At 34.6% G+C, this 19,894-nt stretch overlaps 2 protein-coding genes across 5 annotated transcripts in view; one reads left to right on the top strand and one right to left on the bottom strand.

Annotated features, from left to right (window-relative positions):
• The window catches only part of LOC120340501 (arf-GAP with Rho-GAP domain, ANK repeat and PH domain-containing protein 1-like), a 49,456-nt gene extending 30,054 nt beyond the window's left edge, over window positions 1-19,402 (top strand). For 2 of the 4 annotated variants that reach the window (XM_078119726.1, XM_078119728.1), the window contains 27 exons: window positions 522-606; window positions 1,207-1,407; window positions 1,746-1,834; window positions 2,188-2,281; window positions 2,507-2,612; window positions 6,665-6,705; window positions 7,018-7,080; window positions 7,521-7,686; window positions 7,777-7,921; window positions 8,481-8,607; window positions 8,997-9,077; window positions 9,473-9,578; window positions 9,972-10,065; window positions 10,470-10,633; window positions 10,907-11,119; window positions 11,199-11,310; window positions 11,496-11,673; window positions 11,943-12,026; window positions 12,332-12,406; window positions 12,486-12,710; window positions 12,904-13,038; window positions 13,764-13,877; window positions 14,658-14,746; window positions 14,949-15,054; window positions 15,691-15,782; window positions 15,949-16,111; window positions 18,232-19,402. In XM_078119726.1, the coding sequence (XP_077975852.1) occupies window positions 522-606; window positions 1,207-1,407; window positions 1,746-1,834; window positions 2,188-2,281; window positions 2,507-2,612; window positions 6,665-6,705; window positions 7,018-7,080; window positions 7,521-7,686; window positions 7,777-7,921; window positions 8,481-8,607; window positions 8,997-9,077; window positions 9,473-9,578; window positions 9,972-10,065; window positions 10,470-10,633; window positions 10,907-11,119; window positions 11,199-11,310; window positions 11,496-11,673; window positions 11,943-12,026; window positions 12,332-12,406; window positions 12,486-12,710; window positions 12,904-13,038; window positions 13,764-13,877; window positions 14,658-14,746; window positions 14,949-15,054; window positions 15,691-15,782; window positions 15,949-16,111; window positions 18,232-18,561 (3,478 nt within the window). In that variant the 3' untranslated portion in view covers window positions 18,562-19,402. Of the gene's footprint in view, window positions 1-521; window positions 607-1,206; window positions 1,408-1,745; window positions 1,835-2,187; window positions 2,282-2,506; window positions 2,613-6,664; window positions 6,706-7,017; window positions 7,081-7,520; window positions 7,687-7,776; window positions 7,922-8,480; window positions 8,608-8,996; window positions 9,078-9,472; window positions 9,579-9,971; window positions 10,066-10,469; window positions 10,634-10,906; window positions 11,120-11,198; window positions 11,311-11,495; window positions 11,674-11,942; window positions 12,027-12,331; window positions 12,407-12,485; window positions 12,711-12,903; window positions 13,039-13,763; window positions 13,878-14,657; window positions 14,747-14,948; window positions 15,055-15,690; window positions 15,783-15,948; window positions 16,112-16,899; window positions 17,119-17,514; window positions 17,625-18,231 lie in introns of all 4 variants that reach the window. The other 2 variants (XM_039408776.2, XM_078119727.1) reach the window with 2 other exon arrangements.
• LOC120340502 (6-pyruvoyl tetrahydrobiopterin synthase-like) lies at window positions 3,187-5,254 on the bottom strand. Its single transcript, XM_039408779.2, has 4 exons — window positions 5,132-5,254; window positions 4,813-4,926; window positions 3,931-4,009; window positions 3,187-3,571 (listed from the first exon to the last, which is right to left on the bottom strand). Exons 1-4 carry the CDS (start codon window positions 5,155-5,157, stop codon window positions 3,371-3,373), a joined length of 420 nt encoding a protein of 139 aa, XP_039264713.2. The 5' UTR covers window positions 5,158-5,254; the 3' UTR covers window positions 3,187-3,370.
• Window positions 19,403-19,894: the final 492 nt, after the last annotated feature.

Genomic DNA, 19,894 nt, shown 5'->3' with positions numbered 1-19,894 from the left:
GATATAAATAATTGAATGTATTCACAGACGTTTAGATTACTGCCCTTACATTTGGTTCATTTTCTGTATATCAAATCCACGAGGGCCAGCTATTGAGTTTTGGAATGTTTTTTTGGTTAGTCTTGAAGTGTGTGCCCCCGCACTAATTCTAAAATACAACCAATTAGTGTTGGAATTAATGATATGATACAGTTTTAGAACGTAACACTTCACCATAACGACCCAATACTATCTGAGTTTTACTTTTCTGAAATATGAAATCATTCATCATTTGTTAGTAGTTGCACACCATCTAATAAATATATATATTAATGCATGATACATGGAATGGGTTCGCGTATCCGCTCGCTGGTCGATTACGATTTCCCCCACCATGAAGTCCACGAATCTGAGAGAAGTATTTGGTAATCCGTTTTCAAACCCGATGTTTTTCGAGTATTCTATTACCTGATATTGTTAATCCTACATTTGTTGATCCTCTTCGTTTCAAAGTAAAAATATCTTGAATATTGCTTTCTCAGGTTTACCGCCGACAGTGAGGAAGAGAAGAAGTCGTGGATAGAGCCTTTGCTAGACGCGATTGCTGAAGGCCTATCGGATTATCAGGTGAGATAGATAAGATAATTTATTTTCTACTTCCCCATGGTACAAAATACTTGCTAAATACAAGACAAACACACATAACAGAAATTCAGTATAGTCGCCAAAGCTTCAAATAGGGTTTAAAATATGAGACAAAAATGTACTGCATGGACACCTTTGGATATTCACGATGGGATACTCTCTAATCAGGCTTTGTGCAAATAAGTGAAAAAACACGATGAAATACCTTGAGAGAATTGTGATAATACATGTCGGTGGCATACACGAAGGAGCCTGAAATACAAATAATACAGTAATACAATTTCTCCGGGATGTTACAAAATGATATTTTTCCTCAGCTTTCATATAATACCTGGTTTGATGCTTATAAATTGACAAAACCGCCCAAAAAAAAAATTCACTCGCTTCTGGCGCGCATTATCAGTTTACTATCTTTGGTCGTGTTTGAACGTTTCTCATTACTTTGAAGGGGTGGTAAATGCTTAAATCTCAATGCAGTCGATGTTTGTTTCAAAACAAACTCCTTTAGAAATAATTGGAAAAACTTTATAAATATTCTCATGAACGTACCGGTATTGATTTATTCCTATTTTCTCATTTTAGGTGCTGAACGAAATCTGGGCCAACGAGACTAACAAGAAATGCGCAGATTGTGGACGAGCGTTGCCAGATTGGGCTTCAATAAATCTTGCTATCGTAATATGTAAACATTGTGCTGGAGTACATAGAGAACTTGGTGTTCACAATAGTAAAGTTCGATCACTGAAAATGGATATTAAAATTTGGGAGCCAGCTATGAAAAGAGTAAGTTTTATCTGAATTTGAATCAGTTTTCGATTGAATAACTGGAATTTCAAACTTTTAATAAAAAGAGAGTCTTCGAGATGTCAGACTTCAAATTTTTACCAGAAACTGGAAGTCTTGTGAATGACAACATTTTTGTTGTCAAAATTTCGTTTTCCTGGAGTCGGAGTCAAAATTTTTGTCATCGAACTGTCGGTTTCTCGAGGGGAGTCTGTAGCCGGAGACGATATTTTTATCCGCCTGTATGATCTTCGATTCCGTACACTAGTCAAATCGAAGTTTATCCTTCTACCACAATGTTTGTAAAATTCAGTTGCTGAATTTTTTGTTATTTCTAGTTACTCATTGATATTGGCAATGGTGAAGCAAATAGATTCTGGTCTCAAAATCTCAGTAGCAGTGATGGAATTACTGACATGGCTGATAAGTAAGTTTTGTACATAGAGAACTTTTGTGTCGATTATTTCCTTGTTTTTGATGATAAAATAATTTTCAAAATGTCTACTGTTTTGTGATATATGTTTTCCAACCAAGCTGCTACACGAGACCTATTGACTGAACTGCTCCGATCCATCTATAGGCATTGTTTGAATGGCTCTATGATAATAAACATCTAGATCGATTAGAATCATGTTTGCTTGAAAACTCCTATTGCCCATTTTTCATTTTCAACTAATGCTATGTTGTGCTTTCTAGTGCAGCTGTTTGTGGACATATGTAACTTTTTGCTTGGGTATTTTATTGCTAGCTTTTAAAGTTTTATTATTTTATTCTACACAGAAATCAACGATCCTGGTTTATCAAATCAAAATATATTGATATGGATTACGTCAAAGAGAGACGAGACGACGGAGATCAAGAAAAATTGAACAATGTATGTTATGTTTTCATTTCAAAAATATTTTTGGGTTACAATAATTTAGATTACAAATTGACCTGTAAGCTGTAATTAACACTTATGATTAACACTATATGATTTGAAAAACCATAAGTGTTTATGTTGTGCAAATTTTTGGAAATAAATCCTCGTCTACCGCAAAAGTGCCAATCGTTTTTCAACAGAACCCAAACAAATCTATTTTACTGATTATCATTTCAGAACCTAATCAACGCTGTACGAACTGATAATTTAATTGAAGCTTATCACGTGACATTTAGCGGTGCCGATATGAACTGCTTCACTGGGAAAGAACATGCTAAAACTCGTGAGTATCTTGTATATTTTAGACTTGTTGTTTTTATGGTATTTTATGTATAAAGATTTGAATTGCGAGGGTTGGTAATTTTTCAACTTATCTTTTATGGGATTAGATGTCAAATGACGGGAAATTATAAGGGATTGGTACTGAACTGAAAATACTCGTGATTTAAAGCTATTCCCTTTTGCATTATTTTAAAAAATGTAGCTCATCATGCCTCATACGCCTTTGCGGATGTCGTATTGGTCTAAGAGTTAGGAACACGACCTCATTTTATGATGCCCTCTTGTCGGATTTCTTTTCCTTGGAATAAGTACGAAGCTTTCATCTTCACCTGATATACGTCATATACCATATACGTCACCTGAACGCTGATTTTCAAGCTATTTTATGATATACTTCAGCTAAGCTAGCATTCCGCGCAGTTGTAAACCTAACGATAGTTTGATATGTTATTCGGCATAAAAATTCCTGCGAAGATTTAAGGATTTCGGAAAATGTGTACGACTTTCTTCAAACGCAGTTATCGCTTGATTACGCTCTTTATAGGCTACCGTCCGGTAATTCTATGCAGAATAAGATAACAAGAAGTGCTAATTCTTACATTAGGAATAATGAGGTGTATTTAAAACAGTTCAAGTAAACAGGTTATTATTTACAATGAATATGTACCGTACTACCCGAATATGGTGTAATATTTAATAAACTTAGGCTGTCATAATGTTACGTTTGGCATGCTTTTGTATTGATCATCTGTTGATGTGCTAAGATTCTTCTCCTTTATAATAGGCAACGTTGTTGTCCGTTTCACGTATTCGCACTTCATAAAGCAACCCTTCTTTTATTCGTTTCTTCATCTCATCCCATATGTAAATTGCAATGTTTTCTGCAGTCGATGGTACCGTTTGAAAGTATTCTATGTCTTTGTCTACAAATTTATGGTCCATTGGTTTCATTATGACGTCCTAGAATAGAAAAGAGAGAATGTTTGAAAAAAATAAAAGAAGGCAAAGAAATGAGAGAGTCGTAATGGAAATGAACAGAGAAAGTCGAGAGAGAAAATTAGCGAAAATAATGATAAAACGAGAGAATAAAATGTGAGAATTGGTCAAAGTGAGGGAGAAAATCGACGGAAATGATGAACCAACGATAGAATAAAGTGAAAGATGGGGTTCTGAACAGAAAGAGAGGAATCGGATGATAGCGAACTGCATATAATATGATGACAATATACGGGGAAAGTGAGAGAGATAATTAACGAAAGTAATGCCCAGATAAAAGTGGTCCTGAACAGGAATCTGTTTACCGAGTAAATTTGACTTACCTCCATTATTTTCTTCAATTTTGTTAAATTCATAACCATTCCATATTCATCCGGTATTCCACATAATGTGACTTCAATTCTTGACGATAAAAAAATTCATATTGATGATGCAAATTGTAATAACAGTCATGGGCCAAAATTGTAATTTTTTCAATATTGTGTAAAAACTAAATTTACATTAAAACTAAATTGGTTATTGTAATTTCACATCGATTAATATTAAAATTATCTCATAATATTACACGTAAACAAACTACATTGATCAGAGGCCGGTACCATCACATGTCTGGCTAATTTGTTTTTAAAATCAATTTGCATATTTATCAATTAGATTAGACAGTCCATTACGGTTTGGTTCGGCCACATCCATTGTACCACTGAATAAATGTTTCCCCCAGCATCGACTTCCTTGGTTACTTCCGTATTAAAGGCTAATCAGATACCAAACAACCGTGATGTAAAAATTGAAATCTTAGCTGCCATTCCTATACTTTTTCACTCAGATAGACAGATTTTTCTAATTCACTGGCATATGGCATTCGGTAAATTTTTCATGACATTCGGTACAATTCTTCCACCAATTTCGCTGACATCGTTGTGGCTATAATAGTCACTATTCAGAATCACTTCAACAGGATGCAAAACATCATGAATATATCCTGATAATTTACTTCAACATAGGTACTTTGAAGTACAGATGTAATAGCTTTTATTTGTCCAGGACATAAAGATGCAGTGATTTATATAATTTCAACATGAACTTGCCCCCAACTTAGAATGTATTCTACATTCCATATTCGGAACATTTTCCCATGAATGTATTCGGAATTGTGAAATATTCGGTTTTGCCCATCCCTTAAGCATTGTAACGAGATGAAGTACCTGTAGTTATGTCCGTGTCCGTGCATATGATTGCATTTGCCGTAGACATTTGCATTTTCTTCGTCACTTAAACGAGAAGAATGCAGTCGATGTGCGGCACATATTGATACGGATCTAAAAACATAAAATATAAGTTGTAAATATTGAAAATTTAGAAAATGAAATTTAAATGTATGACAATTTTAATAAAATATATCTGAGCGCAATCCTAAATACCAAATTTATTAAAAAAAATTCAATTACGCTTTTTCTGTTAGACAGGCTGAGAACCATTTTCTAGTAATCATTAATTAATTGTATTATTATTTCATTATCTTACCTTGTGATGTATACTTTTCTTCCCATGGAGATGCCGTTTTCTTCCGACTTTAATATATGTCAAATCTTGTCTATAATTTTTAGACTATAGTAACTGGAAAAATGATAAAATGTACCTTCTTATTCATAAAAAATGTTTCGAAAGAAAAAATGAAAGCACTATTTACAGCCAAAAACTTTGCATTTGCTTACAAATATCGTGAATTCACTTTTCTGTCTTGCAACAGCGACTCAAACGTGAAACTGTCTCTCATTAACTGTTTCGACCTATCTTTTTATTACAATTTCAATGCACCTATATCATCAATTCCAGACATATTATTTCGTTTAAAAACAGATAGAAGATTTAGACTGAAATGATTTTGTTCAGTGATTCATACGCATGATATGCTAATTTCCTTGTCTTAGGCCAGTAAGGTCTTGAACATGTATCCCGTTCATGTTAAACCGTTTATTTATTATGCAGATATTGTTACATTTTAAAGCGAATAAACATACATATAGATACATATTCGTATAGCTCTACCTGAAACTATTCTTTGTTAGGCATAGTTGTGTAACTTGCGTTATCATGGTCTTAAACGCTGTGCCTTGTACCATGTAGTGGACTAATCACATGCTTCCTACTTTGTGCTAGTCGTTTTATGATCGAGTTGAACACAGTAAACAGGAAACTGCCCATGGCATATTGGACAATGTTAGATTATAACTATGTGCCAGATACCAGTTTCGGTGTCTAGACTAAGATAGGTTATTTTTCATGGCTAACGTGCGATTGCAAGTGTAGGTTACAGTATTATGCACATATTTACAATTTTTATTAAAATATTTTTCAAACGTCCCTTCGCTATAAAAGACCAAATACAATAATTGACCTATTTCTTCAGCTCTGTCTAAACTTTCTAACGGCACTCAATACGTATACCTATGTTATGTAATCCTAATACAACTATCGATACACTCGGCCAATAAGGTGTCTGTCATAACCTTTCATACTTTATACGATTGCTATTATCTAAATAAACGAATCCACGTTAACCAGCTGGTGTTGCATTGCTTGTTTTCCGGTTGCCTGCCGAGTATTGAATATGAGATTTGTATGAACGTCATGCGTGATGGATTACACAGACGATCGATAAATACGAAATGCGACGTGACGTTCGATAAACGTACTGTACAAATAATAGACCTCACGTTGCGAAATTTATAAAGCGCTTAGCGGTGAGGAAATATTAGCGAATTTCTTAAGTGCTTACGTATACTGTATATATATCATGTATGTATATAATGTTGAGTGCTACTGTATCGTGGGGTCTGCCTCAAGATGGTGTCATAGTGTGAGGCCTACCGCTGCACTTTCCATCCTTAATCTATACCACTCATTATTAACCCTTACTCTAACCCGAGTAGGCGATATACGGCGACGACCTCACACTACAGCAGCACCCAATTCGGGCCGTACAAATGAATATGTCATTAAAACTGGACTTGAATTTGACCGATGTTTTTTTATCAAGTCTATCTTTTTTCACAGCTCAACTATTGGCAGAACATCTCACCTACACTACCTTAGCCGTAAGTTCTAAGTTAAGATATTTATTAATTTTAAAAATTGTGAGTGTGTGCTTTGTCAGTGACTTGCCGAATAAAAACGAAATGATAATTATGTGGTGAATATACTTAACTGTGTTGACAGCATAGATTGCACATCTCTGCCTCAAATGCCGTGCCAACCACTTCACCCAAGGTATAATAAATTGAGTGCTGAAAAAATAGTAGCCTGTTTATCACCGTACGAATACTATGCAAATCACTATATACTGTCTGCGTTTTTATCATAGCCTTCTTGAACGCACGACAACTACAAAATTTAATTTTGAATTACAGGAATTTTTGCGGCAAAATGGTGGAACGGACACGATTAGTCCAGAAGGCCACATCACGCAAAGGGTAAGTGTTTCAAATGAGTTTACATTTTATAATGCTAGCTTGGGTGTCTGCTTATGTGTACCACATAAGGGTGCAATAACTGACAATATGCCAGTTGCCAAGATATATTATCTTCCAAAGCGTAAGTGAATGCCTAAAGACTTTCATTGAGCTTTTATATGACGGTGGTCAGTTGGTCCATTTTCAGCGTCAAAAAAATCCTAGGTCAACTAAATTTTTATTAAAAATTCCGAGCATCATAAATTTTTTTACATTGAAAAGGCAAATGACCAAGCTAATGCATGTGTCTAATTGCCAGCTTGCCAAGTTGAACTTTCGAACCTTGCCTTAATTTGAAAGCTGATCGATTTTAACAGTATTGTATAGGCTCCAAGTCTATTCCAGTATCTTATTCTTTATAAATAAATAGCTTTATCAAATTGTTCCATTTTATTTGGTAGAATACAAGCGTTCGAAAGAAAAATTCAATTCCAAAGACGCGCGCAAGACCTCCAGTATGTTTACGAGATTGTTTATTCAAATATGGAGGAGATTTTAAAAATTCCGGAGAAGAGCCTAAAACCAAAGGAAAACTAAATCTTATTAAATCAGCATTGCAGCCAGGAGGTGAGTGTTTCTCGACAAAAATGGCGATTTACTCTAAAATAACAGTATATTTTTTATAGTTTGCTAAATCTTTGATGATTTGTGTTTCAGATTTTCAAAAGCGTCTCTGCGTCCTGGAAAACAACACACTAAAATATTGTGACCCAGAAAAAACAAGCGTTGTAAAAGATTTTGTCTCGTGCAATGATTTAATCAGCATCACAGTCCATACACCTGAGCAAGCCGTCAAAGCAGGGTAAGCAATTCTTGAATTACTGTATTATTTTGTACACTGTTCCAAGTGTCGGTCATATCGAAAACGCGTCTATAGAGCGAGTATTTCCTTTTTAATCATGTTGTGCTGTCATCATAAAATGAATAGATGCTCATGGCTTATTCGCGTTAGCGCTAATAGTTTTGTAATTCATTTTTACTTTGCTTTTATTGATATAAAAACTCCTAGGAAAGAATGAAGGTGTAGGGTCTAGTTTTGTAAACCTTGGTGTAGAATTATAGAATTGAGCTATAAAGAACTGGGTAACATTTCTTACAAAAATTCAATATCTACCTAAATATAAACATCTGCTTGAAATACAATACAGAAAAAAAATTGGACCTCCTGAAGTATGCGCACCGAGATGGCGCACAACCTGAACTCTGGTTGTGTACCAGAAGGGTTCAGGTTGTGCGATATCTTGGTGCGCATACTTCAGGAGCACCAAAAAATTTTATCCATCGTTATGAACTAAAATGATTGGTAATCGCCTAAAATACACAAAAAGAAAATAACAATATTATTATTCTCATTTTTCCAGGTATAAACATTGTTTTGAATTGTCGCGATCGTCCGGTAGAACATATTTATTTTGCGCCGATCGAGAAGACACAAGAATACGATGGACACGAGGTTTATTACAAGCCATTGTTCCTCCTTATATTCAAGTAAGTTGAATCTTGTATGTTGATGTAAATACTTTTACCTAAAAGCGTAAATATAACTCGCATTTAAATGAATTCTTGGTTTGAGATGTCTGTACGAGTGTGCTTTTTGGATCAATATTTTTATTGCTTCTAAACCTTTTTTTTTAAACTTTAACTCAGTTGGCACCGCTGGTTACTCTCTGTTCCAACTTGACATTGTATCATTTTGAGCACATTTCTGATTAGAAATTATTAATGTGTAAATTTGCCCAATTCAGATTGGCCTTTTGCTTCTTCTTTGGGGCGTCAAACGACTATATTTCTCTGATAAACTCTTGAGAAGAGCAGATCTTAGAACCTAAGCCTAATTGTATTCTTACAATAAACAAAATTGATATTTATTTTATTAGGATGCTATGCAAACAGAAGATGAATATGAAAGAATAGGAAAAGTCAGAATCAAAGCAAAATTATGGTCAAAAGCAGACACGGTGAGATATTGGACTTTGTTTTATTTATTATATTAGAGATAAAAGATGCATAACAAACAGGATCATTACGCTTTTTTACTGCAAAATTTGCTCATTTTAATATGAAATTTAAATTTTTTTTCATTTTTTTAGATTGCCACAGATGATAGAACATTTTCAATATTTAATTTGATGAGATTTAAACCAAAATTTTTAGTTGTTTCGAAAAAAAATTTCAGTTAATTTTAAATATATTTTTTTTCATAAATTTTGCGACACGTAGATTCCGAGCACAGGGACAATTAAAACTGTATTTATTTATATGCCTTCTTGTATGATCCGGTAATATTCCATACATAGCTGAATTGAATTTTCTCGTTATATAGCCTATGTTCAATTTTGATTTTGTATTTTAGCAATGGTCTCTTACTTGGTGTCGTCTACGCAAAAAGAAGTTGGAATATTTCCACAACGAATCAAGATCATTGGAGACAATCGACCTTAGAAAATTAGTTCAAATCAGTAAAATATTTATATTTTTCCATTCCCGTGTATACCCGGAAAGATTATCAATAATAAGATGCGATTCCTTAATTTATTTTACCTCATCTCGGCAGATTTTATACATTGCATATTATGGTGATTTAAAGAGATTTTGTTTTTGCCGTTTTGGGGTAATAACCACCGATAAGAATCGGGGTTAACGCGGTTTTGGGAAATGTATACAAAAATATCATAAACAGTATCTTTGATCATACCACTATTTTGTTTCTTGTTGGTATTTTTATAAAAATTTGATTTCGTTTTTAAAAGTGGTCCCACATAAACCACAACCATGTAACTCTTATCGCCCTCATTTGGCGATGCATTGGTGATAAATTTCCTTGCTGTTATAATATTTATTCTTATTTACAGCTGTGGACCAAACTCGCGAAGTTACTTCCAACCCAACCAACGGTATTCAGAACAAAGACTTGAACCCTGTCGTTATGTTGGTGTTTCGGGATAAGTGAGTGCTTGAAATTTTTTCTCCACTTGAGGTATATTTTACTGTTTTCACTATACATCTATTGGCGCTCCAGAAGTGTGTGTACCAATATGGAGGTAACTAATTTTGTTCGCCTACTTTACATAAAGTTGAGTAAAGGGACTGAAACCTACGGGCAGGGGGTATATTCACTTGGCTAACACAGACAGTCCCCGAACTCGTAATAGAACTAAAATAAAGAAAATTGGAATCAAATTATGGCCTAACCCTATCCTAGTACACACACTACGGGGTTACCCATCTATTTACCGGTATTGACACTTGAAACGGTATCGCACTTGACTGCAATATAGCAGTATGTGATTGTTACATAATAATGCCTCGATAAAGATCACTTTAATAATAAATTTTATTCTCTTATATAGATCATATTATATTCAATCGGACACAAGACCTGACAGTGAATCGTGGTTAGCAGCGATACGACGGTCGGACAATGAATCGGGAGCGAGACTAGAAGAAAAACAACTAACAACAGAAGGCGTTCCTGTTGTATTGGAAAAATGCATAACATACGTTGAACAATTCGGTAAGATGAAAACCTTTAATTCAATTTAGCTTGTCATAATGACGTAACAATAGTGGTGGTTTTCATACATGAATTTTTTCCGCAACTCCATTTTACTTCGCGTCGTTCTTTTTAGGTTTTAGTTGCCTATTTTTTATCGACGCTTTCGCATAGTGTGAGTAGTTCATAATGTATTCAAAAATATGTATTATGATAAAACTAAATAACGAAAGAGCATTAGTAAAACCACATAAAATACAAAGTAAACATTCCTCTTTCGAAACTGTACTCCAGGTATTGCTATGCGTGGTATATATCGTCTCAGTGGCACGCACAGCAAAACGACGCAACTCTTGAGCGATTTTCGTCTGAACGCAAGAGAGACGCAAATGCGTGAAGGTCAAATGAACGTGCACGACGTAGCCAACGCACTAAAACGTTGGTTCAAATCCTTACCCGGCTCTCTCCTTACGGAACATTTGCACGACCAATGGATTGAAACTGCACGTAAGTTGTATGACGTCATCACTTGTAATTGTTACCTATTATAACAAATTATGACGTCACTATCAAACCATTTTTACAGAAATCCAACAAGAGCATCATAATAGGAAATTGGAATGGTATAAACATCTTGTCGAAAAATTACCGGATATTAATCGAGTGACACTGAAAGTTCTTCTTATGCATTTGAAAACGTAAGACTTTATTATTCATTTTCCATGCTTGATTAAGACATAATAACAGAACTATCATATAATGTTATGTAAACATTCAAAACTAGTCGAGTTTGGACCATATTTCATATTATTGTAAGTCTTAACTTGCGTACAAGTTTCAATTTCATTGGTTGAATTATTTTTAAATTTTACCGCCTTTTTAGTGTGTCCGATCACGAAAAAGAGAACGAGATGTCCATTCACAACCTCGCAATCGTTTTTGGACCTACTCTTCTCGAACCTCAAGATGAGGAAGGATCTGGAGATAAATATTTAGGACAGACTTCTCAAGAAATTGCTTGCATTGAGGACCTACTCAACTTCTATGATTGGTTATTCGATGTAAGTAATTTTTTGGTTGAGTGTTTTAAATTCTATCTGTGGGTAGCGAGAAAGAAGCTGAATATAGTCTGAAAGAAAATGAGTGAGTGAGTGAGTTGTTAGTGAGTAGGTGGGTGATTGAAGCACTTTTGGAAGTTAAAAAATACTATTATGAAAGAATCAATTAGTGAGTTCGTGAGAGAGTACGTGTGTGAATGAGGGGGGGGGGGGGTTATAATTTGTGAGAGTAAATGGATTTTTTACATTTTCAAACTTCGTTTTCCATTCAGGTGACGGATACCGATCGCGAAAAAGAACGACGAATGCAACAAGCCAAAGAAAAGATCAACCAAGCAACAATGCAACAAAATATGGTAGGATCCCATTTCTGTCAAATAGTTCTCATTTTTTTTCAAAAATAACCTAGCTTGAATATTGATAAACCAAGCTTGTGCCAGACTTTAGAAAAGTTTAAAATTGAATTCATTTTATGACAAAAGGATGTTTCTGTATGTATTTTAATAATCTTTATATTAATTAAAATATACCTATGTATGCAATTTAAAACGCTCAACCAAAACCATCCTTCACAGTTTTCTATATTCAAACAACAATATCGCTTTTCGACTTCCTATTGGTCAGTTTGAATCCAAATTTATCATTTCCCGCCTTTTTTCAGCTGACTACAATGGATTATGATATGATGGCGCCTATATACATCAGCAGGCGGGAGGATAGATGCGTAAATTATAAGGTAATTGAACTGAAAACAACAATTCTTTGAAATTACCTCGGAATACAAGTTAAAGTTAACCAAATTTTAAATTGTACAGGTCAATCTAACAGCAGGCGATCTTATAACAAAAGTATGCAAGGCCCATGGTTACCCAGCTGATAAATGGGGGCTGTATGAAGTCATCATGGACGGCGAGGGAGAACGACCTCTCCATTTTAGTGAGCACGTACTGAGTGTAATAAAATCGTGGGATATCCCTTCAACGAATTTTCTACTCGCTAAAAACGACTACATTCGAGATAAGATGAGGTGGTTTAAACAGGTGAGATATGACGTCATAATTCTGATGACGTATTACAGATGTCTTAAAATTAGTTCCAGTGGCTTTTGAAATTTATAATATTTATAGAACAATTTTTGGAATTTACCTTCTTAATTTGCAATTTTCTGAATTTTCTGTTTTTCAACGGACTTTACTTATTTTATCCTATTTTTCTCATTATTTTACGTTACAGGCCGCTTCAAATGACGTTAAAACTATCATGGAAGGTCAACTGCGACTTTATGAAGGCAAAAAGAAATGGTCGAAAGTTACGGGATGCATCGCCAGAAACTTGGATGACAAAACAATCTATTTCAAATATTCTAAGGTATGAGTGTGGTACAAGATTTTTGTTTATTTCTATTTAAAGCTAAATAAATTTTTGCTAGCGCAAGAATTTCCGTGCACTGATAGAATTTTGTAATTAGAAATTTCCCTTTTTATCGTCTTCAACAGAATTAATTGTAAATAATAAAAACCTTTTACTTGAGTTTGCTGCTTGCCGCATATCTCAAAATAATAGTCATTGATTTGCTTGCACCAGGCTCAAACAGCTTTGGATATTTTTTACTTCTTTTTCCATATTTAACCTATATGCACCGATATTACAAAATTAGAGAATAATTCATAAAGAGAGCTATCCGAGAGTCGGTGTTCCGCAGTGTTTTTTTTTTGGGGGGGGGGGGAGTGACTCGCGATAGAGACTTAAAATGCATCAAGTCAACAAAATTTTGTTATCAATATTTAGCTTTCTCATCGTTTGAGGTTGTAGACGGAGTCAAAATTACCTTTAATCGGGTTTGTTTGTCAACTCGAGGGGTGAGTCAGAGCCGGATTCGAAGCCGGAGTAGTGAGTCGAAACCCGAATCAGGAGTGAATTTGTCCTGAATCCCCAACTCTGATTATAACGTACAGTGAAGTCGAATAGGATAATGGTATATCACACGGGAGTTTCCAAAATGAAGATTTTTGGAATATGGATTTCACTTGCTTGTCTATCCATTCTCTGCATCAAGTTTTATATCCATTTTGTTATCCTTATTAAATCACCAGAATTCTCCTGATACAATGAATCTGGACTTACGAGAGTTAGCCAATGCGCACAGAAGGAGGCGCTCGATCAAAACTAAGAGCAAATTGATTGGATGGATCGGCAATAATTCGGACGTAAACGAAACGATGTTTATAATTTTCCCGCCAAAAATTTATCGTAGGTTTACGCACGGTGGAGCTATTCGACTTTTCTCTAAATATCAAGGCTCAACCGGGCCTAATCCGAAGATAAATTGGTGTTGGCGTTTGATGTGTGAAATTATAAGTTTGCCATGCTGCCTGGTTAAGATAAGACGAGCTTTGTAATGAAATTGACTTATTAAGACTTCCATATTGTGAAGTCGTTTGTTTTTTATTTTATTTTTTTTCCTGCACGCATTCTTGCATCACAATCCGTTTTAAAGTTATCATTTCATTTTAATTTTTATAACATTATGATTTTTACTTTTGTGTTCAGACTGTTTAGACTAACTTTTCGAATCAATTTCAATCTGTAGCGTTTTGTTACGTGTATTTTAAAGTAGATTTTATTCAGTCTTTTTGTGCAATTTGGATTCGGCGGCGTTGTCTATCCTCTATCGTATCCCATAGTAACTATGGCATAGTTCAACTTTCAAAAATTTCTAAATTTGACGAATTTGATTTTCGAACCATAAATGTATTGTATACTGGAATATAAAAGGGGACAAAATATTTAGTAATGTAACCCATTTAAATTGGATTACTCAATTTAAGGTTATACATTATCATTAAAATATATTTCTAGTGGACTAGCCTACCTTATATTTGGAAACCCATTCAAACCCTAGAATATTATGCGTTACCTATCATTTATTATTTTACTGATCTTGAATCATAATCGTTTAATAATTGGATAAAATACTGATATTCCAGGCTCCATCAAAACCATCAGTAACAATGGACATCAGCACATTCAACGTTTATGTTGGAGTTGACAAGAAAACAAAACCACCTGGAACACCGTAAGAGAAAAATCTAATTTTTGACCTGCGGTAGATAGTCCAAAGAATGCTTTCTAATCAAAACGACTTGAACTCAACTGACCGTCACTGAGACCTAACTCAGTGTTTGGCTCGACTCGGATGATCCGTGACTCTACTTGACTCGTGACTCGAGTTTAGGATCTTCTACCCAACACTAAAATATATCTTTTACTTTTTATAGGAAACAAGGCTTCACTATTCATCGTGCAGGAGAGCCATTCAAACATTTTATCGCTGAAACAGAAGGAGAATTGTATCGATGGATATCGAATATGTTAATCAGTATGGTATGTGAATACATAAACGCTAATCAAACATTTACGTTCGTGACGTAATCGTGAACGTAACTGTCTATCGTTTGGTGGTTGCCACTATCAAAATCGGAAATACTGCTGTAATTGTTGGTAATTTGTAAGATAAAGTAGGAGCACAGCTGTAAAGTCTGAGAAAACTTACAATCGGCTCATGTAACCAGTTTGAAAAAAAATTTGATACCCGATTTCGATTTCCGACTCCGGGTTGTAAAAAACTCGACTACGACTGCAACTTCGAAGTTCCGTAGACTGTTCTATAGGCTTCCAATAGAAAGCGTTTCAAAATCTTGAAGAACTAATACACAAACAGCTACAATTTTCATGAATGACCAGATTTTCGATACAGCATTGCATTCCTAATTTTTATACACTGTGCAAGAAGGTTGGCATTGGCCTTGGGTAACTTAATTAGTGGCAGCGCTTCCACTACTATGCTTTTTATGTAGGTGACAAGTTTGATTAAAACGTAAAACATAGAACATCAGCCTTTTTACTTCTACTGCTATAATTTAAATGACTGAAGCAATGTGCTTGGGGACGGTATTCGATTATGATTGTCAAAATGCAGACTAAAAGCAAACTGGTTAATGATTTGTTATTGTAATTTAGCATCCGGAAGGTTTTACTCCGCCTGTCACTCAAGAAAATTCACCTGCTAAGTCAGTAGAAGACACGGAATCGAGAAATTCGTCCATTACCAGGTGAGTTTTTGTTCTACACGGAAAAAATACGTGTTCACCTTGATCAAAATATACTCTTACTCTGGAAATGCAGCATCACTAATACCAAGGATATGATATTTGATCATTTTTTAGGTAATTTTTTGAAATTTCATTGTAAAATATACATTTTTTTTATTATTTTTAGGAGTCCATACGGATCAATTTCTCAGCAAGACCTTGGGGCTCAAGTTGCTGCAAAAGTTGCCAGTATTAGACGAACGTCTTCAAACGAGAGTACTGGCAGTTTCAGAGAGAGATTTCTAGACCACGGTTCTTCGAGTCCAGCAAATTTGACCACTTCTCCTCAGGTATGATAAAATTAATAATTTTAAGCATCACTTAACGTAACGTTTCCGAATACGCCATTTATGACGTCATGAAATTTTACATTGCAGTCTAGAAGACAAAGATATATGCGGTCTAACACAGTCCCAGATCGGTTAGGAAAAAATGTCCATAGTAATTCGCATTGGGCGGGGTTTGATGAATACGATTGCTAGCAAGCACAATCATCCAAATTGTCACAATTACTTAATTATTTAATCAGAAATGATTTATAATTATTTGTGTAATTACACCGGTTCAATTATTCGTAATTATAATTACGAATTTATTGAACATTTTGTTCTAAAATTAAATCTAATTCTACAATTGTTTATTGCACCATTAACAATAACTCGATATCGGAGCAAACCCCCAATATCTAATTATTTTCTTAGTGTTTATTGTTGATATCAACAGTATATCTTTAATATATGCAATTATTGTTGTTTTTTATTATATTTGTTTTATAGCGACGAAATTAGATGCCTTTGCGTTGATCGATGAATAATTTGTCGGAATAAATTTTAAATTTGGTTACAAAATTGATTTAAAATTCAAAGAATGAAATTTACCGAACGAAAATGTGCTTAATCAAGTGCTTTCATGAAATTACGTTAAATAATCTACATATTTAACGTAACTCAATTCACTTACTATAAAAACCGAATGCCTAAATCACATTTTACCGCACCGCAATATCTGCATGTATCTCCATTGCTAATTCACTAATTATTGCCTTTTGATTTGCTCGTTGCTGCATGGTTAATTAAAGGGAGCGAATAGCCCTAGCCCTGTCATTTTGGAAGACGCACCTTTGGAAACAGACTCTGGAGTTGCCTTGGAAGATGTCTACGATTTTCCACGAAGCAGGGATCACAGCGCTGGATCCATGGATCTTCCGCATCGACCTGGTAGCCTAGGAGCTGCCGATCTGCACGCACGAAGGCCAGGGTTACATTATCCGCTCTCACCGGCTGATCCAAGAAATCAGGTTAATAATATATTTATATGGTCATGTTTTAGGTTCAAAATAGCTTTGACTTATTAGAATAGAGCTTTTAGTATTACATTCAAGGATTATTCTGGACTGGTGTCTAAAATTGTGACGTCACAATCTATTACTACATTAATGAATTGAAATATTGGCCATCAGCTTGCTGTAGCTAGCACCTCATTAAAATGGAAAAATGTTTTTTCTTGTTTTTGAGAAAATCTTTATTGCAAGATATATGCTGAATCCCAAATTACTTCTAAATCCCTTTTTCTGGAACTGGTTCACATAGAAATTAAATTTTCACTTTTTTGGTTCAATGAATTAACTGAAAAATGGATTCATTCGTCTGTATGTTTATAATATATACAGATGATCCACTTTTTTATTTCACAGCAACGAGCCGGGCTTGGAATCCAACTGCAAGACGAATTATCAAATGTTTTGCGCAAAAAGAGGCCGCAATAAATATGATTTTATGATATGAATATATATTGTAACAATGTGTAAGTACATTTTGCATTAAAAATGAAAAGGGTCACTATCAAAACTGTATCCATGAAAATATTGGAACACAATTTTGTAATTTTCCATATTTATGCGTGGTCTTTGGCCCAACATAAAGATATTGGTATTCTGTATTCTTATCGCCCCATTGCTGGTCATGGGTTGTTTTGCTAAAACTTTGTTGTTATTGAGAAAAAATCGATCGCCCTTTTCCTGAAATAATGGACTATTTAATTTCAATTTTTCAGTACTCGAAGATGGAAGAAATCCCTTACTTTTATTTATTTGCTTAAACTCAGTGTTCTCTGCTTTGCGCAATCTTTGTGCTCATATACAGTATTTAAGTATTGCTCTCTTGCTGAAAAAATTTGTTAAAAAAAAAAAGTTTCCCAAAATCACCTACCTGATTGCCTTCTTCTAACCGTGCTTTTCAATTTTGTAATTGAAACATATGACAATTTGCAATTGAGCGACGCGTATTTTTTTTTATTTTTCCTTCATTTTTTATGATTAGCATTTTTTTATTTGCATGTATAAGCAAGAACATTTCTGTTCTAAAAATTCAAATTTTCCTTGAAATGGTGAATTTTACATATACCTTCTTAGATATCGCCACATCGACGACGATTATCTACGTATCATGACGTCATCCGTCTCTATGGTGACCGATGCACCGCTGTACTAACTCGACAATTACGTACGCCCTCTCCTGGAAGTTCACCTCGCTGCGGATCACCTATTTTGGATTTACAAAGCGGACCAGTAACTTTTGTCAACGATGAAATTGAAAACATTCCAATACCAGTACCTAGAAAGAAAATAGCCCCCGTGAAACCTCCTAGGCGCCACAAAACGGATATGGGGTCCCCAAGAAGGGGGACAGTTCCGAACGAAAAAATAAATTTCATTAAGTATGGGCAATATTGGGCTGAATAAATCTTCTTTCAAAATGGATTGGAATAAAACTTGGAAAATTCACCAATATTATATGAATTGGACACTATATAAAATGTTTCCTATATAGAAATTTATCAATAATTCCTGTTTTTTTTATCTTAATATTATTTTTTTTAATTTATCGTATTATTCCTATAATGTTCACAGTTGAAGCAAATAACTTTATCCCAGATTCTTCAAGACTTCATTATTTGTCAATAAACAGAATTTATTGCCGAATTATTTCGATCATAAAATGATTTTGTTTAGATTTATTCTATTTACTCATCCCAAATGCTTTTGTAGAGTACGTTGGAGATAACACACAAGTGACTGCTTGTTATAGCCTACTTGAGAGCAAGCCAAGTAATATTGCTTTCATTTTAACTCTGGTATGGGCGTTGTCTGAAGCGAGCAAGTTGGCTATGTTACACGGGAAATATTCCGGGTCTTTGAAAATAGTAGGTTCCTAGTTATTAATGACTGCTACCCGCGGCCTTTTTTCTGAGCGAAACTTAGCAACTCATAAAAATATGTCGGCGTCATTGATTTTTGTCTGAATCTTACATGATCGAACCTGGTTTGGCAATAAATTTTGGTTTCAATGCCTGATTTTGGATGATTTGTTTCTAATCATCATGACGTCACAACGAGATTATTTATTATTATATTACTATGCTATTATTGATAATAATGTTATTATATTAAATTACATCCAATCGATTGATTTTTTCAATATTCCATTTCTCTTTTGTTCATCTAAACTATTTGTTCTGTAATAATGACTATGATGACGTTTTTCATTGAATCTCAAGAATAAATAAATGTGGCAACACAGATACTAGAATTGTTGTTGAAGTTCGGAACTTGATTTATTCGGTTGAAACCCAGATGCCAGAATTGGGGGATCATCAGGGCGGGAATCTAAGTAGATTCAAGGGCGCTCCAGAAGTGTGTGTACCAATATGGAGGTAACTAATTTTGTTCGCCTACTTTACATCGAGTTGTGCAAAGGGATGGAAACCTATGGGCAGGGGGTATATTTACTTGGCTAACACAGACAGTCCCAGAACTTGTAATAGAACTGAAATAAGGAAAGTCGGAATAAAATTATGGCCTAACCCTAACCTGGTACATATACTACGGGAGTACCGATTCAAGTTTCATTGTCATGGAATGTGGTTTAAGACAAGTTATCTGATATTTGCAACTCAATTCGAGTTAAGTTTGCATAGCAAATTGCGGTCGGATCACACAGAAGAAATGGTACTCCCGTACTGTGTGTACCAGGGCATAATTTCATTCCGATGTTTCGTATTCTAGTTCTATTACG

The sequence above is a fragment of the Styela clava genome, chromosome 14 (assembly GCF_964204865.1).
Source record: "Styela clava chromosome 14, kaStyClav1.hap1.2, whole genome shotgun sequence".
NCBI lineage: Eukaryota > Metazoa > Chordata > Ascidiacea > Stolidobranchia > Styelidae > Styela > Styela clava.
The sequence above is the reverse complement of the archived record's forward strand: the minus strand, read 5'-3'. Positions and strand labels throughout refer to the sequence as shown.